The following is a 27,264-nucleotide window of genomic DNA, read 5'->3' as shown; positions in this document are numbered from 1 at the left end:
GAAAAAAGATGAAAAGAGTCAAGCTATAGCAATGATCTCACTCCAGTAGTGGCTGCACATTGGCTCCTCGGCACCCATGATGGGAGGGAGCTGCCCTGCTGTCTGGGAGGGACAGAGTCCCAGCCCCCCTCCCCGCCAGCTCCCAGCTGTGGCCCCACAACTGTCCTGCCTCTGACAGACCAGCCCCACTCCGGACTTTCTCGGGACTTCGTTCTTCCTCCCTCCCTCCCTCCCTTCGCTCTTCTTCTTTCCCTACCTGCTTCCCTCCTTCCTTTCTTTCCCTTCCACCATTCCTTCTTTTCTTTCTTTTTTAATTTTAGGGATTCTCCTATTTCTTAAAAAAAAAAAAAATTTAAGACCTCAGATTTAGTTTAGTACCCCCTCCTATTTTACAGGCAAACTGAGGCCCATGAAACATGAGCTATCCCAGTTGGTCAGAGGACATCAGGAAAAGAAATGCAGAATTTAGTTATGGCCCAGAAGTTCATGGAGAAATTACGTGAAAATAAGGAGACAGTTTCTACTGACACGTGAAGCTGGCGTGCCCGAGTCTCTGGTGGGGACCGTCCTGTACCTGGCACCTGTGTAGGGACAGGGATCCTCCCGGCCAGGGAGGTGGGGGGGGGGCACGAGTGCCAGGGGTGCCCAGGAGTGCCAGGAGATCTGCCCACAGGACCCCTCCCCAGGGTGGAGGGCAATGAGTTCAGAATAAGGGAGAGGCCAGATGGCGGGGGGGGGGGGGGTCTCAACAGGCACCGCACAGACCTAACATCTCCCCAACCATGGCATAGACCACCACACCAGAGCAGGGTGCCAAGGGCCAAGTGCACGTGTGGATTTGAAAGTGGGGTCTTTCTTCTGTTTATTTATTTGATTTTAAGGAGAAGTAACCAGGTTTGACTTGCATTTATGTGCGAGGTCAGAGGAAGAACCTGACATCCCAGTTCTCTCGAGGGCTCTTGCAAGCAGTCTTAACTGACCTGCTTTCTAGGGTGCTGTTCAAGGAGGGTTGAGGGGAGGCACATTAGGAGCCCTGACAGAAGAAAATCCAAGTTCAACCGTGGAAACCACAGTGCACCAAGATCCAGTAGCTGCCCAGGCCAAACCCGACTGACACATCGGTGACCATCACATCAGGGAGAACCCACCTGATGGTAGCAATGCTGTTGCCTCTTATTCCGAATTCCGGGACATCACATACGGAAAGTACTTTAATTTTTTTCAGTGATGTTAAAACATTTAAAAATTACTAAGTATAACATAGAAAAAGATCAACGTGAATAGCTTTTGCTTTCTTAGTCTTGCCTGGATATTGCCCTTAGACTTTTTAAGACCTCTACTTTCACGTGTTCATTGGCTAGGCCTCTGTTGCCACTGTGCTGATGAATAGGACATCGCCTTGCCCTCGAAGAGCTCACCAAGCACAGTAAGCCCAACACGGAGACACACAGGTAGGCACAGCATGGCAGGTACCAGGACAGGGTGTATGTTTAGGGCCGTGTCAGAAACTGAGACAAGGGAGCAACTGAGGAATTCTGCCTCCAGGGAGAGGCGCTGACCAGCATCATTTGATCAGGGCCATTTGAGCAGGGCCCTAACGGATGAAGTAAGAGGCAGGAGGGGCATTCTGGGGAGAGGCAGCAGCATCTGTAGCAGGACGGAGTGAGGCAACGCTCAGTTGTCAGGGAATGGAAGGCCACGGAAAGGGCAGGCCAGACGGGAGCTAGTGGTACGGAGCCCCATCCTGAGCTTTCTGTGCTAAAGCTCTGGAACAGTCACGAGGGCAAAAAGGATGTGGCTCAACAGGTTTGGAATGGGAAAACTGTCCTAGAGAAATATAACATCAGAACATAAAAAGGGAGAGAGAGTAGATGGATTTCAGCTTTAAAAACCTATTTCGATTTTATTTTAGTTTTTAAAGTTTATTTGTTTATTTTGAGAGAGCGAGAGAGCGTGTGCACGCACATGCACGCACGTGAAGAGAGGAGTGGCAGACACAGAGGGAGAGAACCCCAAGCAGTCTCTGTGCTCTCTGCACAGAACCCGACTCAGGGCTCGATCTCACGGAACCGTGAGATCATGACCCGAACCAAAATCAAGAGGCCGGCCTCAACCGATTGAGCCACCCAGGCGCCCCATAAAAGCCTATTTAGAATTTTAAACGTAATCTTTAAAATTCAAGTTTAGAATAGATCACATTTTCACTGTGCCTTATTAATTTCTTAGAAACTCTCCCTGAAAATGTTTTAGTGAAAAAAAGGAAAAGGTATCTGATGGTTTAATAAAGTTTATTCCTGTCATCTTTTCTTTTGAGCTAGCAGAATATACCAGAAACACACTTGCCATTCCTTGCTGGTAACAGGACTGCTTCTGTTTAGCTCCTGATGCAATTCTTCGTTTTCTTTCACCACTTCCTGGACCCTCATCCTAAACATCCTCATTTCCTCCTGAAATACAAATGTATATACACTGTAACACACACACAGACACATGGCGCTATCTCTCAGCCTTAGTGCTGTCGCTGTGGCTCAAGTCAAAGGTCAGCGGCTTTCTAGCAAAGTCTCACGGCAACAGCTGCCTTAAGCTTCGTAGCAGCACCAGGTGCCTGCCCTCAGGGAGCTCCCCAGTCTGGTGGGAAGCAGGACACAACCACGATGCTGAGTACAAGGGACAGAGAACATCAGGTTTTAAACACTCAGTTCCTGATTTGATAACATTTTCCTATGAGTGCCACAAGTTGAAAAGATAAAGGCAGGTCAAAAAAAATAAAAAAGAAAAAAGAAAAAAGAAAGAAAAAAAGCAGAGACCTAAGAACACTGTAATTTTTCTTTTGTTTAAAGACTTTGGAGGATAAACTGGAAATTTTTAGATAAAAGTAAGAACTTTTCATCTGAATTAAAGGGTAGGGGTAGGAGTCTAATTTTTTTTTTAATGTTTATTTTTTTGAGAGAGAGAGAGAGAGAGTGCACGTGCAAGTAGAGAAGGGGTAGAGGGAGAGGGAGACAGAGGATCCGAAGCAGGTTCTGAGCTGTCAGCACAGAGTCCGATGCGGGGCTCGAACCCACAAGCCGTGAGATCATGACCTGAGACGAAGTCGGATGCTCAACCGACTGAGCCACCCAGGTGCCCCTGGATTCTCCTAATTTTGGCCCTTTATGATCACAAGAAAGCCTCTCCTACAGGAAGCCATCAGCGAGGACAGCTCCATCCGTCATTAGCCCAACTAAGGACTGCTGTGGGGCCCGCTTTTGCCTCCTGTGTTCTTGGCACTCTTGCTGGGCCTCCTCCGTCGCTGCTTTCCTCAGCCAGCCCTCAGTCAGCTTCAGTGTCTTGTGGCGTCCTTCAGCACGAGACAACCTCAGATGCCAGTGTGTATTCTTCTCTCAGCTATTAGACATTTATGCTTATACCCATTTAACTTAACCACGCCATGTGGCTTCTTTTTTTACCTTTCTGCCCAAACACACTCCCCAACGGCTGACAGCTCTTTTATAGAACAGGGCTCAGGCGAACTAAAGCCCCCAAGCCAGGTGCTTGTTTTGTAAATAAAGTTTTACTGGAACACAGCCACGCCCATTCATTTGCACTTCGTCTATAGTGTTTTCATCCTTCCACAGCAGAGCTGAAGAGTTGCTGACAGAGGCCACGGGGCCCGCAAAGCCTAGAGTATTTACTAAATGTCTATTTACAAAGACTATTTCCATACCCCTGTTTTAGAAGGAGCACCAAATTAATTTTGTTAATTGTTTTGGCTTGATAGTTAATTAGTATAAGATTAATTCACCCCTGGGGCACTGAGTGGCTCAGCTGGTTAAGCTTCTCTTCATTTCGGCCCAGGTCAAGGTCTCAGGGTTTGTGAGACTGCCCCCACGCAGGGCTCTGCTCTGGGAGGGCAGAGCCTGCTGGGGATTCTCTTTCTCCCTCTTTCTCTGCCCACCCTGCTCGTGAGTGTGTGCGCATGCTCTCTCTCTCTCTCTCTCTCTCTCTCTCTCTCTCTCTCTCAAAAAAAAAAAAAAAAAAAGATTAATTCATCCTCTTACAAAATTAAGTGTCCAACAGGAAGTCTAGAAGAAAAGGTTCAAAACCGTATTACGTGGACCGTTGTACATGGGGCAGAATAACAAGGAAGGCTGGGTGACTTAACAGACCCTCCCAGCCAGAGAGTCCAGAAAACCCAAACTTTTCTCTCTGGATCCTTCCAATTCCAGAGATGTCTTTGGTCACTTAAATGAGCGCACAGAGAGGATGGGACCTATACCTGTAACAGCCACGTAGCCTTGGCCGCCTGTGTAATGAGAACGGGGTCTGCTGTCGGAGGCCCTTCCCACCACACAGAGTTGAACAAGGCAGAAATGCGCAAACGCCTGGCTTCCTCACCACCACCACCACCGCCCCTGGATTTCTCTGGGGTCAGCTCTTCAGAGAGCTAAGAAGCATCTGAGTCGGCCTAAAATATCTCTGGCCTACTCTTCCCATGTCTGCCCAATGTCCCTCCGCAGTGGAGCGTGCAGCCGCAGAGCACCAGGAAAGGAGCGGCCCCTGCTGCTGTCTTCTCTGCACACCCAGAGCCCGGCCCACCCGGGGCTGCCGGCCTGGGAATCCGGGCTTCCGATGGATGCGGCACCATCCCATCCCTCCGCACCCCGCTCACCTATCCCCGCGCACCCCTCCGGCCCCACTGATCCCTCCCTCCCTCCTTCTTTCTCTTCCTTCCTCCCCTCCCCCCCACCTGCACCACTACACTCCTTCCTCCCTTTTCTTCCTCCTCCCAACCTCTGAGTACCCAGGAGATGTTGGGCATACCTATCTTCAAAATGTTTCTTCAAAGTTTGAAGTGGTCTTATTTTTTATAAACCTTGTCCTGAGGCATTTGCCAGCCTACCTGAAGGGTGGCATTGAGCTCATCCTTCTCTTTCATCCTGTCTTCATATGCCAGTAACAAGGGTGACAGGTACTTTGTATCCAACTGAACACAATGGAAAAAAGAAGGTTATCATAGGTCTTACATCTGAACACAATCAGCACGTTTTTAAAAAGGTAAGAAAATCTACTTAATTTGGAATGGTTTTTAACATCTATTCAATTATAGCCCAAAAGGCGTGGGCCTGAAATGAAATAACTTTCACTTACCAACCAGGGTGGTGTCGGACCCTTTGATGGGAGGCCGTCGATATTTAAAGTCTAAGAGCAAAGCACATGGTGAAGGCAAATTAAACTACATTTCCTCTGATATTTCAAGCCTTAGATATGCTTTTTTTTTTTTTAATTAAGTTTTAAATTTCAATTCTAGTATAGATAACATACAGTTTCACAGTAGTTTCAGGTGTACAACATAGTGATTCAGCACTTCCACACCAACACCCGGTGCTCATCACAAGTGCCCTCCTTAGTCCCCATCACCTATCTCCCCCTGCCCCCACCTCACCCCCTTCCCTCTGGTAACCATCAGTTTCTTCTCTGTAGTTAAGTATCTGTTTCTTGGTTTGCCTCTCTCTTTCTTTTTTCCTTTGCTCATTTGTTTTGTCTCTTAAATTCCACATGAGTGAGATCATATAGTATTTGTCTTTCTCTGACTGACTTATTTCGCTTAGCATTATACTCCTTAGCTCCATCCATGTTATTGCAAATAAGCCTTAGATATTCTTATTCTAGACCGGGCATCAGCATCTATGCATGCACATGCATACATATGTGCATGTATGTATATATGACCACTTTTTTTTCTGAAATGTTCGAGAGACATTTGCAGATACAATGCCCCTTTTCCTCTAAATACTTCCGTGTGTATTTCCTGCCAGCAAACATTCATTTACTCAACCACAGTAACATCATAAAAGTCAGGAAATCAGCGGGGGGAGTGCCTGGGTGGCTCAGTCAATTAAACATCCAACTCTTGATTTCGGCTCAGGTCATGGTCTCACAGTTCGTGAGTTCAAGCCCTGTCTTGGTCTCTGAGCTGACAGGGTGGAGCCTGCTTGGGATTCATTCTCTCTCTCTCTCTCTCTCTCTCTCTCTCTCTCTCTCTCTCTCTCTCTCTCCCTTTCTCTCTGCCCCTCCCCCACTCACGTTCGAGTGCATGCGTGAGTTAACATTATGCTATGTGAAAGAAATCAGTCAAGAAAGATCACATGTTGTGATTTCGTTTATATGAAATGCTCACAACAGGCAAATCCATAGACACAGAAAGTACGTTAGTAGTTGCAGGGGCCAGTGCAGGTGGTGGGGGAAATGGGGAGTGACTGCTAACAGGTATGAAATTTCTTGTTGTGACGAACGTGCCCTAAAATTGACTGCAGTGATTGTTGCGTGATCCTGCAAAGACGCTACAATAATCACTGACTTGTACACTTCATTTTTTAAAAAGATTTCATTTTTAAGTAATCTCTATACCCCACATGGGGCTTGAATTTACAATCCTAAGATCAAGAGCTGCACGCTCAAGACTGAGCCAGCCAGGTACCCCTGAATTGTACACTTTATATGGGTGAACTGGTGACTATGTGAATCTCAAAGCTGTTATTGCAAAATGTAAACTTAAGTCTTACTTTAAAAAGAAAACCAGGGCACCTGGGTTAAGTGCCCGACCTCGGCTCAGGTCATGATCTCACAGTTTGTGGGTTCAAGCCCTGCATTGGGCTCTGGGCTGTCAGTGCAGAGCCTGCTTGGGATTCTCCATCTCTTCTCTCCCTGCCCCTCCCCTGTGCTCTCTCTCTCAAAAATACATAAACATTAAAAAAAATTAACAAACAAAATCAGAAGCTTGTGGAGCTGCCCTGAATTCTCAGGAACCACATGAGAACAGGTGTCCTCTCTGGCTTCCTATCCTGATCCCAGCAGGGGACAGTCAGCGGCACATCCTGACATGTCAGAACCCCCAACCCGCCCCCACACACCCCTCACGTGCACTATTCTCTAAGGGCAAGGATCTGACCTTCTGGCTCCTTTTTGCTCCTCACGGCATCTAACACAGTGCTCTGCTCAGTGAGTTTATCGAATTCTGTAATCCCCCTTTTAAAGAAAAAACGAGTCTGCTTTCTTCTTTCTGTATGCCTCCATTGTGAAAGCATTCCCATCACCAAGCTAATTACACACCCATCACCTCATGTATTTACCTTTTTTTAAAAGGAAAACACTAGTTCTATTCTCTTAACAAATTTCAATTATACAACACAGCGTTATCAACTATAATCATCATGTTATCCATTAATCCTTAGATCTTACTCGTCTTACAACTGAAAGATTATACCCCAGCCTCTCCCATTTCCTCCAGCCCCCAGCCCATGGCAACCACCACTCTACTGTTTCTGTTAAGTTTGACCTGCTTTTTTTTTTTTTTAAGATTCCACACAGAAGTCATACTATGCAGTATTTGTCTGTCTTAATTCACTTAGAATGCTCTCCATGTTCATCTATGTTGTTGCAAAGAGCAGCACTACCTTCTCTTGTAACGCTGACTAATATTCCACCATGATATTGTATTGTATTTTGAGAGAGAGAGAGAGCGAGCGAGCGAGCATGAGTGAGGGAGGGGGCAGAGGGAGAGAGAAGGGGAGAGAGAGAATCTCAAGCAGGCCTCATGCACAGGGTGGAGCTAGCACAGGGTTCCATCCCATGACCCAGGAATCATGACCTGAGCCCAAATCAAGAGTGAGATACATAGATCTCTCTCTCTTTCTCTCTCTCTCTCTCACATACACACACATTTTTGCATATACATTACATTTTCTTTATCCATTCATCCGTGGAGACACGTAGGCTGTGTCCATATCTTGGCTGTTGTGAACAATGCTTCAACAAACATCAAAGCACAGACATCTCTTCAAGACAGTGACCTTGTTGCCTTTGGACATATACCCAGAAGTGGAATTGCTGAATCATATAGGGGCTCTATTTTTAGTTTCTTGAGGAACTTCCATACTGCCCTCCACAGTGGCTGCACAAATTAACTTGTGACAGTGCATGAGGGTTCCCTTTTCTCCACACCTCACACTTGCTGTCTCTTGTCTTTTTAATAATAGACATGCTAACAGGTGAGATGACAGCTCATTAGGACTTTACTTTGCATTTCACTGCTGGTGAGTGGTGCTGAGCACTGTGGGTCACTTGTAGCTCTTCTTTGGAAAAATGGCTATTGAGGTCCTTTGCTCGTTTTTAAGCTATTTATTTTTGTGCTTTTGAGCTGTAGGAATTCCTTGTATTTGGGGGGCATTAATCCTTTATTGGATATGTGGTTTGCAAATATTTTCTCGTTCCATAGGCTGCCTTTTCATTTTGTTGATGGTTTCCTTTGCTGACAAGTTTGATGTAGCCTCACTGGTTTATTTTTGTTTTGGGCGTCAAATCCAAAAAACCATCACCAAGACTGATGTCAAGGAGATTTATGATTTCAGGTCTTATGCTCAAGTCCTTAATTTATTTTGAGTTGATTTTGGGGTGTGGTGTAAGCTAGGGGCCCAGTTTCATTCTTTTGGATGTGGACATCTGGTTTTTCCAATCATTTATCGAAGAGAATGTCCTTTCCTCATAGCATATTCTTGGCTCCTTTGTCAAAAACAAACTGAGCATATATACATGGGTTTATTTCTAGGCCCTCAGTTCTGTTCCATTAGTCTGTGTGTTTGTTTTTATGCCAATACCATACTGTTTTGGTTACTATGGCTTTGTAGTAGCTTAAAATCAGGAGGTGTGATGTCTCCAGATTTTGTTCTTCTTTCTCAAGACTGCTTTGGCTATTGAGGGTCTTTTGTGACTCCACACAAATTTTATTTCTGTGAAATAATGCCATTTATTTCTGTGAAAATTGCCATCAGGATTTTGAAAGGTACTGCACTGAATCTGTAGATCACTTTGGCTAGTATGGACATTTTAACTATTAATTCTTCCAATCTATAAGCACAGAAAATCTTTCCATTTATTTGTGACTTTAATTTCTTTCATCTGTATGTTTTATGGTTTTGGGTTTTATCTTTCACCTCCTTTGTAAATTTATTCCAAAGCATTTTATTATTTTTGATGCTATTATAAATGGGATTTTTCCCCCTTAATTCCTCTTCCCAATACTTTGTTGTTAGTGTCTAGAAACACAACTGTTTTTTCTATATTTTTGTATTGATTTTGCAAATTTACTGAATTCAATTATTAGTTCTTTTATGTGTTTTCTTATTACTAAGTTGCCTCTTTATTTTAGCTTAGAAAAGTATGTTTAAGGCCAGTTTAGTGGTGATGAACTCCTTAAGCTTATGCTTGTATGGAAAACTCTTTGTCCAGCTTTGTCAGGTAGAGTACTCTTGGTTGGCAGTTTTTGTTTTGTTTTGTTTTTGAATACACTGTGCTACACCCTCCTGGCCTGCAAAGTTTCTGCTGAAACATCTGCTGATATTCTTCTGGGAGTTCCCTTGTGTGTCATAAGTTATTTTTCTCTCTGCTGTTTTTAAGATTCTTTCCTTGTCTTTAACTTTTGACAGATTAATTATAATGTGTTTTGGTGGGTGTCTTTGGGTTCTTCTTATTTGGAACTCTCTGAACTTCCTAGATCTGGAGGTCTGTTTCCCTCCCCAGGTTAGGGAAGTTTTCAGCCATTATTTAAATAAGCTTTCTGTCCCTTTCTCTCTCTCCTCCTTCTGGGACCCCTGTAATCCACTTGATAGGGTCCCATCACTCTTTTTCATTTTCTTTTTGCTTCTCTGATAGGATGAATTACGCTGCCATGTCTTCAGCTTCACCGATTCTTTCTTCCACTTGCTCTAGTTTGTTGTTGAACCCCTCTATTGAATTTTTTGGTTCAGTTATTGTAGTCTTCAGCTCTATGCTTTCTGTCTGGTACTTTTACATTTTTTTCTATTTCTTCGTTGAAATGCTCACTTTGTTCATGCTCTCTGGACCTCAGTGAGCATCTTTATCACTGTTATTTTGAACTATTGAGTAAATCACTTACCTGTACTTCATTAAAATCAGTATCTGATCTTTTTTGTTTGGAACATACTCCCTTTTTCCTGCATCTTCCTGGACTCTCTGTGTTGGTTTCTGTACATTAGGAAAAACAGCCTACCTCTCCCAGTTTTGACAGACCGGTCCGGTATAAGAGATGAGCCTCATCAATCAGCCTGGCCTGAGCTCCTGGTTGCCTCTCAAAACTCTGTGATTGTCCAAGCCACTGTCTTTGTTCTTAGTGGCTCCCAGTAGTTGAGGGCATACCAAGACTCGTTAATTTCCCAAAAGGGAAGGCTGTATTTAGCACCCAGATGCAGGCTGATTGGAAGCCAGACCTCAGGCAGCAGCTGGGAAAGTAGGAGGTCAAACCCCTTCCAGGGAAAAGTGGGAGGTGGGTGTTTTGCCTGCTCCCCCTGTGCTGAGCCCAGTGAGTAGCCGCACCTGTGTGCACCATCCCTATTTCAGAACTGATGCTTTGCTTGCTAGTCCTGTGCGAATCATGAGCACAAGTCCCATTGGCTATGAGAGCCAGGTGATTTGGGGGACCTGTGAAAACTAGTCTGCTTTCTTTCCAAAGTTTGTACACCAAGAGACAACAGCTATACCCTGGAGGAACAGGACTGAGAATGGAGCCGAAGACAAGGACTTTTACTCCTTTATTTACTTTTGTATTGTCCCCAAATTTTCTTTACAAAGAACCTTTATGGCTTTTTGTTTTGAGAAAGGGGGAGGGGAAGGAAGGGCAGAAGGGAGGACATAGAAAGGTCCCCCGAAAGACTGTGCTTTGGATGTGCCATTTTACACCAAATAATAGTAAATATGAACCCTTCGGGGCACCTGGGTGGCTTAGTTGATTAAGTGTCCGACTTCGGCTCAGGTCGTGATCTTACAGTTCATGGGTTCGAGCCCCGCATCAGGCTCTGTGCTGACAGCTCAGAGCCTGAAGCCTGTTTCAGATTCTGTGTGTGTGTCTCTCTCTTTCTCTGCCCCTCCCCTGTTCACGCTCTGTCTCTGTCTCAAGAATAAATAAACATTAAAAAAAAAAAAAATGAACCCTTCAAGAATGGAAAGCAATTCAACAGCAAAGGCTGAAAAATAAAAAATCAGAAAACTGATATTTTAAAATTGAAAACATTACCTCTTCCTTGGATAAATGCCTGAATTTTGTCTGATATCTACTCAGTTCTACATTCAAACGATGGACAGTCATTTTCAACCCATCATTTTCATCCACTAATTCTTGAGCCTGTTTCCTTAGACAAAGTAGTTCAGGTGCAGCGACTATGGGGGAAAAAAAAAGAATTTAATATTAGAAGAACTTACATCAAATTGATCAAGATTTTATATAAATTATAATCTGCTCTTTTTTCTCTTTAGGCTCACAAGAGGCAGTGGAGGACAGATATATAGGTATTAATGAATAAAAGTTACAAAGTTTTTTTAACACTGAAGAGTCAACGGTGTTTTGGATGTTTATGCATGTACAATTAAAGTAAAATGAAAACTGTAGAAAGCAAAAGTCATTGTTTGAAATGATATACATAAAATAAATGTAAAATTTATTAGAACTAATAACCTTCCCATAGAATAGCAATATCCTTTTAAATTTTTTTTTTGCAACGTTTATTTATTTTTGGGACAGAGAGAGACAGAGCATGAACGGGGGAGGGGCAGAGAGAGAGAGAGACACAGAATCGGAAACAGGCTCCAGGCTCTGAGCCATCAGCCCAGAGCCTGACGCGGGGCTTGAACTCACAGACCGCAAGATCATGACCTGGCTGAAGTCGGACGCTTAACCGACTGCGCCACCCAGGCGCCCCATATCCTTTTAGAAAGCATAACAGAAGAGATTCCAGGGGTGCTTGGGTGGCTTAGCTGGTTGAGCATTCAACTTTTAATTTTCACTTGGGACATGATATGACAGTCATGAGATCAAGCCCTGAAGATTCTCTCCCTCTCTTTGCCCCTCTCTCCTGCTCACGCTCTCTTGCTCTCTCTCTCTCTCTCTCTCTCTCTCTCTCTCTCTCTCAAAAAACAAAACAAAAAGAAAAGAAGAAAAGAATAGAAAAGAAAAGAAAAGAAAAGAAAAGAAAATAGATTCCACAAAGTAACAGCACAAATAATATAAAGCTGTAGAAATAAATATATGCCTCAGGGAATGCCTGGGTGGTTCAGTCCAAATCTGTTTTTTTTAACGTTTATTTATTTTTGAGAGAAAGAGAGAGAGAGCACAAGCAGGGGAGGGGCAAAGAGAGAGGGAGACACAGGATCTGTGACAGAATCTGAGCTGTCAGCACAGAGCCTGATGCGGGGCTCGAACTCTTGAACTGTGAGATCATGACTTGAGCCAAAATTGGACGCTTAACCAACTGAGCCACCCAGGTGCCCCTGGCTCAGTCCAACTCTTGATCTTGGCTCAGATCATGATCTCACAGTTGTGGGTTCGAGCCCTGCATTGGGCTCTGTGATGACAGTTGCAGAGCCTGCTTGGGATTCTCTCTCTGTCTGCCACTCCCCAGCTCACGTGCTGTTTCTCTCTTCTCTCTTTCAAAATAAATAAACTTAAAAAAACAGAACCTTAAATATTGTAATACAATAAAAACATTAACATCAGTAAATATTACAACAGAAAATAGTAACTTTCAAATAAATGAGAAAATAAGTGAATTCTTGTTTGTTCCTTTAATAAAAGAGCAGTGTAGTTACCCCCACCTTCCTGAGAGGATGCTTTCTTAGCCTCTTTCAACTTTCGATTTTCTTTTTCTGTTCTTTTCAGTTTTAACTGTAGTTCTTTCAATGCTTGTTTTACTATGTTAAGTTCAAGAGTAAGGGTTTGATTTGCATTGCTTAGATGCAAGTTTTCTTCTTTTATTTCCTGGAACTTCTCTTTGGTTATTTCTAAACATCTCTGCCGTGCTCTACCGGTTATATCTGGAAAGGTACAGGGAAAAAGTTTTTTTAAATATTGGTTTTTACAATTTTACATCAAAATTATAAGAGACTTTATCTCCAAAACCATGTGAGTCACTTCTTCACGTCCAGCCTCACGCTGTGTTCTTCAGTCCCTGCAAAGAGAACGGCCTACACAAGAAAGAGTGTACACAAGAAACGGCCTACACAAGAAAGAGTCTGTTGAGGCCACAGTAAGCCACAGGGAGAGAGGCAGGAGCCGAGGGGGGCCCTTGCATATCATAATGTGTAAAGTAGGGGTTCTGTCCTGCAGGCTGCCAGGAGCCAGAAAAGGTTTTTAGGCAGAGGTGTGAAAAGGAAGAGGCTCTATTCTCACATGAGCCTCTGGGGCCAGCAGTGAAGAAAGTGAACAGGAATGAGGTCCAGTCCAGAGGCAGGGAGGCCAGAGGGCCCCAGAGCGAGGGCAGAGAGGAAGGGACATACGAGAGAGGGACAGGCCCAGAGCTGACCAGGTGTGGGCAGTGAGGGCAAATCAAGGAGGGCTACCAAGACCTGCGGCTTGAAAGACACTCAGCCCGACAAGAGACACAGATGCATCGGGTAAGTCAAGCTCAGTTTAGGACACAGCACCACTCGGAAGGCGGACTCAGCTGGAGAGACGGAGGAGCCACCAGCCTGTGGGCACCAGGGAGAGGAGAAGCCAGAGGTCACGAAGGATTTTAAGAAGGAGTAGCAAGAGAGACTGGGGGAGAACACAGAGCGACGTTCCGTGCAGAGAGATGCTCACGGAGGTCACAGGAGGTTAAGGACTGCAATGTGCTCCCTGGTCCAGGGCACGCCTCCGAATGGAGAGAGGCTAGAGACAGAAGCGGAGTTGGAGGTGGGGCGACCAGAGTGGGAGGGCCAGTGGCTCCACACTGTGGCTTGGCACACACCCCAGGGGGCAGGCAAGGGCTAGCGGAAGGACTGGTGGCTCCAGATAGCCTCCCTGACCCCTGATACATGCATATCCAGTCGCTAGAACATGAAAGGGAAGTCTAAGAAATGAGTAACTCTGCAGGTGCACTGAAAACAAGAGGGCAACTCGGAGGCATCTCAGAAATAACACATTGGAGACTGGATGGCAGATGGAGACTACAGCTGAAAACATGCCAGGAAAGGTCAGCTAGAAAAGGTGGCAGCTTCCCGGCCTGTGCCTTGCCCTGGCAGGCGGCGGGGACACAAAGTGGCCCCGATTTGCAAACACTGGCCTCCCAGTGCCTGAGCACATCCCCAGGCGACATCCACCCACCATTCAACGTCTGAACACTTGGACCCTCTCTTTTAGGGCACAGGTGGAAGATCAACAGGTGCCTCCTCTTCCCAAACACAGTAATGGGACAGAAGCAACAGCTTGTATGGGGGAAAGAAGTGACTTTTATTTTAGACAAGATAATTCTGGGTAACCTCTACAATAATAAGGTGTTCACTATAATTAAATTTAAAAGGCAAATACCTGGGGACGGTGGAGGCTTTTCACATAATGGTGGTTTTTCATCCTAGGGAAGGAAACACAGTACTGAATTAAGAGTACTTAGCATCTCCTAAAAACAGACTGGCACGAGCAGCTGGGTTTTTGTCTATCACGTAATTAAATACGCTTCTTTCCCTGCACTTTGGCTCCTGGAGCAGGCACTTTGTAGCCTGCTGCAGCTTTAGAAACTCTAATATCCATTGTTTCTTTTAGCTGCATCTTAAACCTTAAGGGTCTTCCCCTCCTGGTGCCTCCTAGGAGGCAGTAAAGGAGGTCCTGTTCGGGCTTTCTTCCCGACTCTCCCCTGTGAGTTCAGCCACCATGTTTTCACATGTAGGTCTCATGAGGGACAGGCCGTCAGTTCAAGTTTGGAAACACAAGATGGGGCTGCGGGTGCCGACCAGTTAGAGGGCACTCTAACTGGGTTCTTCTTCCTTGGGAAAAGCAAAAAGACCCCACTGGCTGCAGAGAAGCGCATTTCCAAAGTGCTGAGGAAAGCGAAGGATCTTCCTTTTTGGCCCAAAATTTAGAGGAAAGGGAAGGCTTTGACCTTTTGCTCATTTTTCCAATACACATCGATCTGATATTAAGTTTCTAATTTCTGCCGAAAAAGTAGATAAGGTTATAAAATGAACTCTACTGAGAAATCTTTAGTTTTTACATTCCTATGGCATCGGAGGATTTAAACCTAAGTTAAAACTATTTCCATGTTTGTAAAAAAGAAAAAACAAAACCCTATTTCCATGCTTGCAAATTTGTTATCATCTATTCATTCCTAACCTCTCAAAATGTTACATTCATTTTTAAACCATGGAAAATAGGAGTTTCTTCAGGTTTCAAAAGTATTTAAAAAAAAAACATTTAATGGGAAAGGACTCGTAAGGGAAGCTATCCCCCCTACAAATCACAAAAGTTGTTTAAAATTATGGTGGAAATTCTATTTATTGAGAAAACTTTTTTTTTTTAAATTTTTTTTTCAACGTTTTATTTTATTTTTGGGACAGAGAGAGACAGAGCATGAACGGGGGAGGGGCAGAGAGAGAGGGAGACACAGAATCGGAAACAGGCTCCAGGCTCTGAGCCATCAGCCCAGAGCCTGATGCGGGGCTTGAACTCACGGACCGCGAGATCGTGACCTGGCTGAAGTCGGACGCTTAACCAACTGCGCCACCCAGGCGCCCCAAGAAAACTGGTTTTTAAAAAAATGAATCCTTCTGTGTCTTCTCCTGTCTCTCTGCCCCTCCCATGCTCAAGCTCTGTCTCTCTCTCTCTCAATAACAAATAAACATTAAGAATTAAAAAAAAAAAAAAGAAAAGAAATGAATCTTACCGTTAAATTCAGAACCGAAGGTTTGCCATCTGATTAAAAGAAGAGAGAGGGAGAGGAAAACGTTTTAAAAGCAGGTAAAGACATCTGACAACTCACCAGAGCATGATCACGGGAGCCTGGCTTCTACCGATGAGATGAACAAGTGCCCCCCCCCAACCCCCCCCCCCCCCCCGCAAGGCAGGGGGCCTGACCCACCTGCTTCTCTCCTTATCCTGTTAATTCCGGAGCACCCCCTTGGCTCACATGGTTGCAGAACCGAGGCCAAACTCCTCGGAGTGACTCTGAGCCGCCCCTACCTTTCCAACACCGCCCCATCCCCTCTTCTCTCTACATGTGCCACCCAAAGGTGCTGAGGCTTGACTCCCCTCTGCCTGCAAGTAGCATCTGACCAGTCAAATAGTTGTTCTTTGAAGCAAACTGCCTCGGTGATACAGAGGAAAGCAAATCTTGCCCAGTAATCACTTTTAATTTACAAATACACATTTGTGATTAAGGTACTTCCTGGGGAAGGTAATCTTATGCCCTAGGGTGCCCGCACCCTTTGTTGTAGTGAAAAGTCGGTTGTTCTTAGCTTTCTACAGTCAATTTACAGAGCAGAAATAACTGGATGAAAATAAATTAGAACTAATAGAATTCAGAAAGACAGACAAAAGTGCTTAAAGATACACAAAGGACTGTAAATCTATTTCCTGGTTTATTACAATTACCAGCACTTGAACAATACTGACCCACTATTTGTAACTAAACTTTCCATCAGATGTCCTGGGGCAGCCTAGACTGGGGCATGCGACAAAATCCCACCTTGTCCTTTGGAGTCCGGCCTAACAGAGCCTATTGTGCCAGCCACCTTCTCGGGCCGCAGCGGTAACTGCTCTCCAGCACTGTGCTGCCTCTGCAGCCCCCCTCAGCGCCCTTCTCAACCTTCTCCTCCCCCGCGTCTGTCCGCTCACGGCGAACAGAACTGACAGGACAGAACGGACTCCAAAGTGAGCACCTTGTACGTTCAAGACAACCTAACGCCCAGGCCACCGGCCAAGGAATAACGCATCTCCAGTGAAAACAAAACTCTGAACATTCCTACTTAGAATCACAGAAGCATGGTATAGGGGTGCAATGGCTCTAGGTTCGAAACATTAACCAATATTTATTGCCACAAAATGTTTTTCTGTTTTTTTTTTTTTTTTTTTTTTTTTTTTTTTTTTTTTACCTATTTCTTGTGTACGCCGTGGTGTATGAGGTGAGCCTGGAAACTCATCTTGCTCAGAAATATTTTCCTCATCTTCACTGTCCACCGTATGTGACAACGGAACCTTTTTGTTACAAAAGACAAAAAGAACGTGTGGTGAGTGCCATCTGTACCAAACTTCCTCCGAACAAACGCAAGCGTCTTATTCCACACCTCCTCTGCTGCCACTTCCCACTCTGAGACAAAAGGACGACACCGGGCAGGACTGGATGGAACGTCAGGTCCCCCGGGAAAAGCCTGGTAGCGAAGGCAATGCCACCCAAATGATGCTCCGGCCACGGCGAGCTTCGCATCCCACTCACTCTGCCCGGGTGCCCATCTTCCTCACTCCTGCCAGGGGCCAACCCAGGAAGGGGGGTTGCACCCGGCTTGCCCGGCACAGCACCCAGTGCCACCCTACCCGGGTGCTGATGGTGTGTTATTCATCTGTACGTGGGCCGAGCGCTGCCAACCGTGATGAGGAGAATCCTCATCCAGGCCACCGTTTGGGATAGAGGTCCGCTACACCTGCTGGCTCTGAGTCCACTGTAAATGCTGCTTCCTGAGAGAATGGAAGCCTCCCCCCACTGTCCGTGAGGGCGTCCTATGTAGGTATCATAAGTGGTGGCAGGGCTGCGGAGCTGACCCTCACAGACGCGTGGGACAGGAGGGGGACCACCTCGTGATGAGCGTGAGACAGTCCCACCTGGCAGCAGAGGCTGCTCAGGGGGAAGGGCGGTGACCAGGTCTTCTACAGCAAACTACGATGGGCGCCCTCTGGGCTGGGGTCCCTTCTGCTATCCTGATTCTTCGGTGGAATCGTGCTCATGTGGTCAGCTGGGCTTTGCTGTGCTGCAGACCACAGGAGGGCCGTCCCCAAGGCTGACAGAGAAGTGGCAGCATTGACGGGCGAGATGTCCACGAGAAGGGGCATTTCAGAGCCAGGAGCTAAGGCCGTTCGGCCCACCAGGCTCTGGGAGCAGGGCTCTAAGGTGACCCAGCTCAGGATGCAGACAGGTATCCCACTCTACTTAGATTTCGAAGAAAGAAAAAAGAAATGACTTCTTGGGTTTTATCTCTTGGGAACCGACGGCGTTGTTTACCCTGTCAAAGATTTGTTAGGTGGGACGCCTGGGTGGCTCAGTCGGTTGAGCGTCCGGCTTCGGCTCAGGTCATGATCTCACGGTCTGTGAGTTCGGGCTCCACGTCGGGCTCTGTGCTGACAGCTCAGAGCCTGGAGCCTACTTTGGATTCTGTGTCTCCCTCTCTCTCTGTCCCTCGCCCATTCATGTTCTGTCTCTCTCTTCCAAAAATAAATAAAACATTTTTAAAAAATTAAAAAAAAAGATTTATTAGCTGACTATTATCAGGGAGATGGGAAAGTGCTACGGGGTTTCGTATGTCAGCCTCTCTACTAGTCTCCGAGTGCTAAGGCTGCCCCACGTGTGCCCTAGATTATACCCATGCAGAACATGAGCATCTGTGAGCAGCACAGGCCCACTGGAAATACGTATGTATACGTATGACTGTTTACCGCAGCGCTGCTCCTAAGAGCCACAGCAAAATAAGCAAGTCACTGAATGTTAGTGGTGCACCACGGGGCGTCACAAAGCAATGAGAGTGAGCCAGCTACCGCCACGCACAACAGAAGACTCTCAAATGTTCTAAACAATACATAGGGCAATGACGAAATCCATCATTTTCAGAGTAGGCAAAAATAATCGAAAGGTGATTTTCTAGGAGCTAATCAGCTCTTGGAGTCAAGGCAGTGGTGAAGCAGTGGCCTCTTCTTGGTCACGAAGGGCAACTCCTGGGGTCCTAGTAATGTCGTTCTTTTCTTTTTAATCTGGGTGGTAGCTGCTGTGTAAAGATTCACCAGGCTGCACGTTTATGGTCTATGTACCTCTGTGAGTATTTCATACATTGATAAATAGGCCTAAAGAATTTGTGACCATATCCTAAAAGCCACTCTAATTTAAAAGTATGAATCTAAATAATTTCTTTTTAATTTTTTTTAATGTTTATTTATTTTTGAGACAGAGGGAGACAGAGTGCGAGTGGGGGAGGGGCAGAGAGAGAGGGAGACACAGAATCTGACACAGGCTCCAGGCTCTGAGCTGTCAGCACAGAGCCCGATGCGGGGCTCGAACCCACGAACCGTGAGATCGTGACCTGAGCCGAAGTCGGACGCTTAACCGACTGAGCCACTCAGGTGCCCCTGAGTAATTTCTTAAATTCCTTGGTAATTAAAACAAAACTTGTTTGGGTATTGAAGAAAGGGAAGGAAGAGGCAGGCCAGCCCAGTGGGAGCACAGACCTCAGTGATGCCGGGAACAGCCTTTCCTCATTTGCCTGCAGCACATATACTAGCCTCCTTCATTCTCTTCCTGGGCGGCCCGGCACCCCAGATTTTAGAGAGGAAAGTGTACAAGCTATAATTACTGGGGTAATCATTAGGGGGGAAAAGTATAATTTGCAAGCTAGTAGAGGGAAGGAAACTGAACTGAAAAAAATCATCAATTCAAAGAAGAGAAGACAAAAAAAAAAAAAAGAAGAAAGGGACAAATGGAAAAAATAAAGATGGCAAAGTTAAATTCAAATATATCTATATATACCTTAAATATAAAAGGACTAAATGCTTCGGTAAAAAGGCAAAGAAAAAATCGGGCAAACCTGCTTAACAAAAACTGTACATGCTGCAGTGTATAAATGGAGGAATAGGGTGGTATGTGAATTATATCTCAGTAAACTTGTTTTAAAAAACTATATGCTGTTTAAGGGGCGCCTGGGTGGTTTGGTTGGTTAAGTGTCCGACTTTGGCTCAGGTCATAATCTCATGGTTCATGAGTTTGAGCCCCACATTGGGCTCTGTGCTGACAGCTCAGAGCCTGGAGCCTGCTTCAGATTCTGTGTCTCCCTCTCTCTCTTGCCCCTCCCCCACTTACTCTCTGTCTCTCTCCCTCTCTCTCTCAAAAATAAATAAACATTAAAAAAACAAAACTATATGCTCTTTACAAGACACAGATAAATCTCAGGATAGGGAAAGGTTGAAATGAAAGGATGGAAAAAAACGGACCGTGCAAACATCAAAAAAACCGTGGAGAATGTCAGAACAGATGTTAAAGCAAAACACATTTTTAGAGATAAAAATGTTCACTTTATAGTGACCAAATTTTCAATTTATCAGGACGATACAGCTTTAAGCTTATACATAAGTAACAACGTGGTTGGATGCAAAAGAATACATGTTCTGGAATTTCATGCAGATAAGGTTCAAAAACATGCACAACCGATTGTGATGTCAGAAGCCTTCTGTTACTCAGAGGAGGAAACCTGCCAACATAGCAAGGAAACTGCAGTGTGGATTCCCGTGGCTTCGAGAGTGAGATGGCTGTGACACCTTACTAGTGGGTTGGGGTCCCCACTATTCCTTGGCCTCCAGCAGAGATAACCTGGATGACACAGGGCCCAGCCCATGGGGCATGGCCACCTTCCCAGATGCCTCGCCTCACATCAGTGATGCTAAGGGAAGAAGCCCACCCGAGATGCATTATATGCTCATCAGAAGTAGAGCAACATGAGGGTCCAGCAAGCCCCGCCTCGGAGGAAAGTCAAGGCAAGGGTGTGCTAAGAACATGCGGGGAACCAAGAACTAACTCTGGAAGGGGCAATTCTGCTTTGCAAGGTGGAAGGACCTCTGGAGATCCAACAACATGCTGGACGAAGGGCTTGGGAATCCATGCCTCCTCACCTGCTGCATGGAGGAGACCCTACAATGGAAGACAGCAGGGCTCACTCTCTTGGTGGCTTCTGCACGTTGGCTGGAGTGAAGACTTGTGCCTTACTTGCTATCCGGCCTTCTCCTGCTACTGATGGGGATGAGGCTCGTGCAGAGGAGCTTGTACTGGTAGAGCAGAGTCATTAATCCACATGCACATAAACTAATGGGGGTATCTCCATCTGCACGTGGGCATGTGTGGGTAAATGCAGAGGCCGCAGGAGTCTCGCCACAGCAGGCAGGCACTGCTGCACTGGCCTCTCAGTAATCAGCGCCCTCCTTTCTCCCTTGCTAAGAGATTCCTGATTTGGTTTGGTAAAAATGGACTCAGCTCTAGGGTACGATGCATGGATTCCTCTTCCCCTGAGCCAGTAACTGGTCAAGGGACGGGCATGTGACCAATGAGACTCCTGCTGGGAAATTTCTGGAAAAAAAATGTCTTCCCTGATAAATACAGAGCAACATAATGAGAAGGCCCTTACCCCGCTTCTTCCTTTCTGGTTTGGGACCAGGACCCACTACATCCACTGGTGACCACAAAAAGGAGGCCAAGGGTATCTCAGGCATCAGCTTTCTATAGGTGTGTAAAGCAATATTAGAATCTCCTGCCCTTTGCCTTTGTTAGGTCAGAGAGTTAAATGTCTATTATTTAAACCTTATGTTTGTCTATTCCATTTTTGCAGCTGAAAGAATGACACAGATTTCAAAGTGGCCACAGGGGCTACTGCTGGAGAGGAGAGGAGGGTTGGAATAAGAGCAGGGTCTCAGGGCAGGCTGCCACTTTAGTGCACTATCCACAGCTTTTGTAAGAAACATGTATTCATGCATTACCTATGTAACAAAAAGAAAAATGTAAAGAAATTGAAAACTATGGAGAGAGAAGGGGGACATTCCTCATCATTGACAGCAGCAGCAGCAGAATGTCCACTAGTCCCTGGCCTCCACAAGTTTCTAGAGAGAACTGGTTTACCCCTGCATGAATGGTTCCTCCCTGGGCTTCCACCCAAGCACATGGCAGACACTCAAATATCAGTTTGTTGGTGGGTGGTTGGATGAATAAATGAACAAGTGAATGAATATATGGCACTTTATGACAAGATGCTCTGCAAATCCACAAACACAACTATACCAAGAATGATGACAGGAGAGCTTCAATAACATCCTATCCATGATTTCTACTCAGAAATGGTAACAAGGCATTTAGATTACACTCTCCTCCCTTAAAACCTACTGAAAGCAATCAGAAGAATGGTGGGGGGGGGGGGGGGGGACAAAAAAGAAAAGAAAAAAAAAGTTTAGTCAATGGCAGAAAACAGCTACCAAATCTAGGAAATCTGGAACAGAAGGAAAATGCCAAAAGCTGCTGAACCTCCTCAGGCTTCAGGCATGAAGACCCTTGTAAAACCACAAAGCATCACAGTCACAAAGGTCCACAGTGATGCTCTGATGGCTGCAATGAGAGCAAGGGTACAGATGGGCCCATGAGAAGTAGTCATTCCCATAGGGCAGAGGTGAGGGGAGAAGAATCTAAAGGGACACACCAGTGGAGAGCCTGCCTTCACTGTCCAGAATCCAGCCTCTAGTCTCTCCAAGAGATGAAGGACAGCACACACTGATATCAAGAACCCAAAGAAGAGATACAGGAGATCAAGAAAAGTGATAAGGTAACAAAAGATGTGAAAAGTAAATTTGGAGAACTAAAAACCAAAAGGAAAAATAAATTTAAAACAGAGGAGGTAAAAGCTGTACTTCTAGAAGCAATAACACACAACAAAGAGCTGACAGAGAGATGAGGAGAGTATGCAGAGGAAATCACAGAAAGTGACAAGTGACTACAGAAAACATAACAGACGTGGAAGACAAACAAAAGATGGCCGACAAATGTATAACTGGTGTTCCCAAAGGAGAATGAAACAAATAGATGATAACATTAACATAGGGAAGGAAATGTTCCCTGAAAACAAAAAAGGGGGAGGAAAATCTCTGTCTGAAGAATTAAATAACAAACTAAAGTTTAGGAGAGAAGGACAGAAAATAATACACACCGCAATTAATTCTGGTGAAGTTACTGAACTGTGGAGACAAAGAACGACCCTACCAAGGTGTCAGGCAGAAGAATCAAGTGACCTCAAAGGGAGAAGCAAGCAGGGGGGAGCTCCTTCCCATCCCTTGGCTGTTTCCCTTGGCGGTCCCCCAACATGGTCTTATACCCCTGTACCCTTCCTTTGTAACACTTATCGTAACTGTGATTGATTAACTAGTGATGGTGTGACCATGGACTCTGCCTTACACTGCTTCTCCAGCACCTAACACAATGCCTGGTACTCACTGCACACCTGGTAACTATGTTAAATTACTGGCCTGCCTAAAAACAGTGTCCTCCCTAACACAGTCCTTTATAGGATGAAGAAACGGAGGTGCAGAGAGGTTATCTGACTTACCCAAGCCATACAACTGGGAAGTAGAGAAGCAGGGACTTGAACTCAGGTCTCTGAATGCCCATGGCACTGTTCTGTCCACTGGATGCTAGCATCACATGAACTGACCACAAATTCACGCACCTCACTTCCCCTGCAGCCTTACTTTTGGGTGGCACCAGTAAGAAAACTGCTGAAAACAAGACTTGCTTTCCATGTTAGGCCATTTCTGGGCGGGTGCACACTTCCCATGAAGATGTTTGCCCAAACTACCCTGGAACACAGAGAGAGGCGTGAGGTACAGATTTAAATCCAAATTGCCTGATTTGGTTGCTGTTTCCTTATCTTTCTAGTTTTGAAAATTGTTTACTTTAAAGGAAGTAAGAATGATTCATAAAAAAGGATAAAATCCTAAATTTTTACATCAGATTACAGAATGTAAATACAGAGAAGGCAATTTTACTTTTTTTTTTTAATATTAAATGTACCCCACAGGCAGTATCTCCTTCATAGCTGGTGCCATCTAGTGGTTACATAGCAGTCTTACATGCTCCACACACCCACTTTTTTCCCCAAAGATACATACTTCAATCATATAAAATTAAGAATAGTTGGCCAGTTTCAAAGAAAGCTTTATGTCTAAGAAATATTCTCAACGGGCACAGGACAATAAACACAAAGTTTAATTCTAAAAGAGAAAATTGGCCTCCCTGGTCTGAATCCTGCCTCTGTTACTGAATGGTTGGTTGGGTAACTCTGGGCAAGTCACTTACCCTGTTTCTTCACATACTTAATTAACACCAAGGGTGTGAAGTAAATGAGATGGTACATATAAGCTGCCTAGCATACATTAAATGCTCAGAAAATGTCAACGTGTCTTTCTCCACCTATTGTCTAGCCCCTGCAACCCTCCCCCACCGACCTAATTGTAAGTCTGTGGGAAATTGAGATCCCTTTCCAGCTTAAAGGGCCCTTTCATTGCTGCCATCTGCAACCGGCCAGGACAACGTACAGACTATGATGACCCTTTCCAATCGCGATCAGTTCCTAACACTCCATCTCTGGTTCCTGGGCTGTGTAGGGAAGGCTTTCCTGTTGGCTGGGACGTACAGAAACATGGTGACGGACATGCATATGCTGCTGGTGGGAAGGCAAAAGCAAAAAAAAACAACTGCTTTGGAGAACAATCTGACAATATCTAGTGTGACCCAGCACACATAGGTGCGTGTACCAAATGTGCGAGGAAATAACCCAAGTGTTCATCGGTAGGTATGTAGGTAAAAAAATTAAGGTGGATTTATCTCAAAACTGTAACGCTGAGTGAAAAACGCTTGGAGACGGAATGACTGGTTTAGTATGGTGACCTATTAGCTATAAGAAAAGAATTGTACTGTATTTGTGTGCTGACGCTTATTTGGAGAACAAAATAAAGAATAAAAGCACAGACTTTGAGAATGTATTCCGAATCCAAGAGCAGATGGCCTTCCAGGGAGGGAGACAAAGAAGATTTCAACCCCAACTGTAATTTCATTTCTTTTTAAAAAACTTGAAACAAGAAAAGATAAGATGGCATTACTTGATCATTCTGGAGAATGAGAACACTAATGTGTTATATTACTTTCTACTTTTCAATTTTTTTTCCTTGCTGGTAGCTATAGAAAATGCACATTGTTCAGCTTTAATATAAACTGAAATGTCAAACAGCTTTCTGAAGTCATGGTACCAATTCACACACCTGCCAGAACTAGATGGTTCCTCTATATCCTCACCAACTCTTGATTATTGCTAGCTGACTTGCTCTAGTCTTCAAATTTTAAATTAAAACAATTATTTCCCTATTGCCCATGGGTCCTGAAGCAGCCATGACAGATGTGCCTACAAAATAAAACATCTGTCTTGCTAAGGACACAGAAGGTTGCCTGGGTCGCTATAATCTCTTTTCTATGGGAAACGGGGTAGCAAGCTTCACTTCCCCAAATAGTTGAGTGATACAACTCTAGCTGTAACCTCAGTGCAAAATGCTGGCCTGAGAGCATGCAGACTGAGGGGCAGTGGGACCTCCCCTGGGCCTTGTGGAACCCCGCAGCAGAATCTCCTCTGGGCTCAGCAGCCAGCTGCCTGCTCCGGGACTCCTTGCTGTAGAGAAACCTCCCTCCGCATGTTACAGTCTGCCTATGTTAGCAAGTGATAGTTCATGAAATGCCCACATAAGGATTCCTCCAAATGAGCTCCCTAGGGCCACTGAACATGTGATTCACTACAGTGGGGCACAATCCATAGAAATATAATCAATATGAATATAATCTGATGCTGCAAATCTGTATATACAGTCACTCTGAACACATGTCATAGTGACAGTGAAAAAGAGAAAAGAAAAAGAAATTACAGTGCTATCTTTTGCCACGAAGGAAATGGCACCATCCAGTTCCCCAAACTCTGAAGTTGAAACCAGAGCAGCTCGGGCAGTGGTGGAGGAAAGGGGCCCTTCAACCTCTGTGCCTCAGTTCCCACTGTGTGATGGTGCCATAAATGCAATCTACTTCACTGAGGGGATATGTGCACACAAGAGCTTGGAACAGAGACTCAGACATGGTAAGCGCTCAGAGAATGCCAGCTACTACAGAGACAAATGGCGATGTTCCTCTTGTCACGCATGAATTTAAAGAAAGGCTGCAACATGCGTGGCGACACTGGAGACGTGATCGGAAAAGTAGCTTGGGCAGGGGGGCGGGCAAGGAAAAGAGCAGGCTTTGCTTTCTAGCACTGGATGGAAATCTACATTAAGAATGTGAAGATGATTATTTTTGCCTCTGGAGGACCTGTCTTTGGACGATAAAGGAAAGAGTTGGAGATTGTAACCTAGCCAAATCAAAAATGAGACTGCCCACGTTAAGAGAAATAGCCCCCAAACAAAAGCCAATACAAAAGAGAGAAAAGCAAATCCTTCCTAATCTACACAATTTACGGTAAGTTAACGTCAAGGTGCAGAAGAAATTCTGGAATGTGACAAATACCTGATTTCTGTGGGGCACGGCATACACAGCCTCCCCGAGACCTCCCTCTTCCCTGCGGGTGCCGACATCAGCCGAGTCCATGCAGCTGGATGACAGGTGTGTGTCGGAATCCTCCTCCCCGTAGCCCAGCATTTCAAAGGACGGCAAAGAAGTTCTTCTTGTCTCATTCTGCCAATTTGGTCTGTATTACAATGTTGAGAGCGAAATAAACAAACAAGCAAGCAAGCCACTTAACGTTTCACATTGGTATATAGACACGTGTTAGATGCCCTACCTCCAAGTCCCTGCCATAAAATCATTACAACTACGGGGGCGCCTGGGTGGCTCAGTCGGTTAAGCGTCCGACTTCAGCTCAGGTTACGATCTCGCGGTCCGCGAGTTCGAGCCCCGTGTCGGGCTCTGAGCTGACAGCTCAGAGCCTGGGTGGAACCTGTTTCAATTCTGTATCTCCCTCTCTCTCTGACCCTACCCCGTTCATGCTCTGTCTCTCTCTGTCTCAAAAATAAATAAACGTTAAAAAAAAAATTAAAAAAAAATTATTACAACTACATTACAAAATATACAGAAGCTAAAGGAGGAAGTCACCCACTAGTCCATCTCTTTGTACACTCTTAGCATTTCTAGTTTCCTACCTAGGTTTTTATAGTTCCTATCACTGCATACATATATGATTTGCCTCACTGGCAACATGTTTTTAAAGTCAAAATGTTAAAAGGTAAGACTCATGTAGGTACACCAGTTTAGTCAGCCACTCCCTGTACTTAGGGTTTTTTTCCCCCAATTTTCACTGTTGGTTGGTTGGTTGGTTGGTTTTTTTAGTGAGCTCTACACCCAATGTGGGGCTCGAACTCACGACCCCAAGATCTAGAGTCAGCATGCTCTACTGACTGATCCAGTCAGGCACCACCACCACCACCCCTCCACCCACCAATTTTCACTGTTATAAATAATTCTGGAATGATCATCTATGTGCAGATAATCTCTTTCATATTTAGCATTAGTCTTATGAATCAAATAACCATATGGTAGACTGTTGAGTCAAATGGTAGGATTATTTGGTCTTATTATTATTTTTATTATTTATATTTATATTTATTTATATTTATTTATATTTATATAAATATTATATATTTATTATTATTATTAT

The 27,264-nt window shown here is 44.9% G+C and overlaps 1 protein-coding gene across 6 annotated transcripts in view; it reads right to left on the bottom strand.

The window, feature by feature from the left end:
- The window catches only part of CEP89 (centrosomal protein 89), a 72,991-nt gene that overhangs the window by 33,974 nt on the left and 11,753 nt on the right, over nt 1–27,264 (bottom strand). For 3 of the 6 annotated variants that reach the window (XM_045047192.1, XM_045047196.1, XM_045047195.1), the window contains 10 exons: nt 26,118–26,298; nt 23,270–23,377; nt 16,891–16,993; nt 15,684–15,712; nt 14,336–14,378; nt 12,637–12,861; nt 11,069–11,211; nt 5,131–5,181; nt 4,883–4,966; nt 2,344–2,447 (listed from right to left, as the gene is read on the bottom strand). In XM_045047192.1, the coding sequence (XP_044903127.1) occupies nt 2,344–2,447; nt 4,883–4,966; nt 5,131–5,181; nt 11,069–11,211; nt 12,637–12,861; nt 14,336–14,378; nt 15,684–15,712; nt 16,891–16,993; nt 23,270–23,377; nt 26,118–26,298 (1,071 nt within the window). The remainder of the gene's footprint in view (nt 1–2,343; nt 2,448–4,882; nt 4,967–5,130; nt 5,182–11,068; nt 11,212–12,636; nt 12,862–14,335; nt 14,379–15,683; nt 15,713–16,890; nt 16,994–23,269; nt 23,378–26,117; nt 26,299–27,264) is intronic. The other 3 variants (XM_045047193.1, XM_045047194.1, XM_006941460.4) reach the window with 3 other exon arrangements.

The sequence above is a fragment of the Felis catus genome, chromosome E2 (assembly GCF_018350175.1).
Source record: "Felis catus isolate Fca126 chromosome E2, F.catus_Fca126_mat1.0, whole genome shotgun sequence".
Classification (NCBI taxonomy): domain Eukaryota; kingdom Metazoa; phylum Chordata; class Mammalia; order Carnivora; family Felidae; genus Felis; species Felis catus.
Note: the sequence above shows the minus strand (reverse complement) of the source record. Positions and strands in the feature narration are given on the sequence as shown.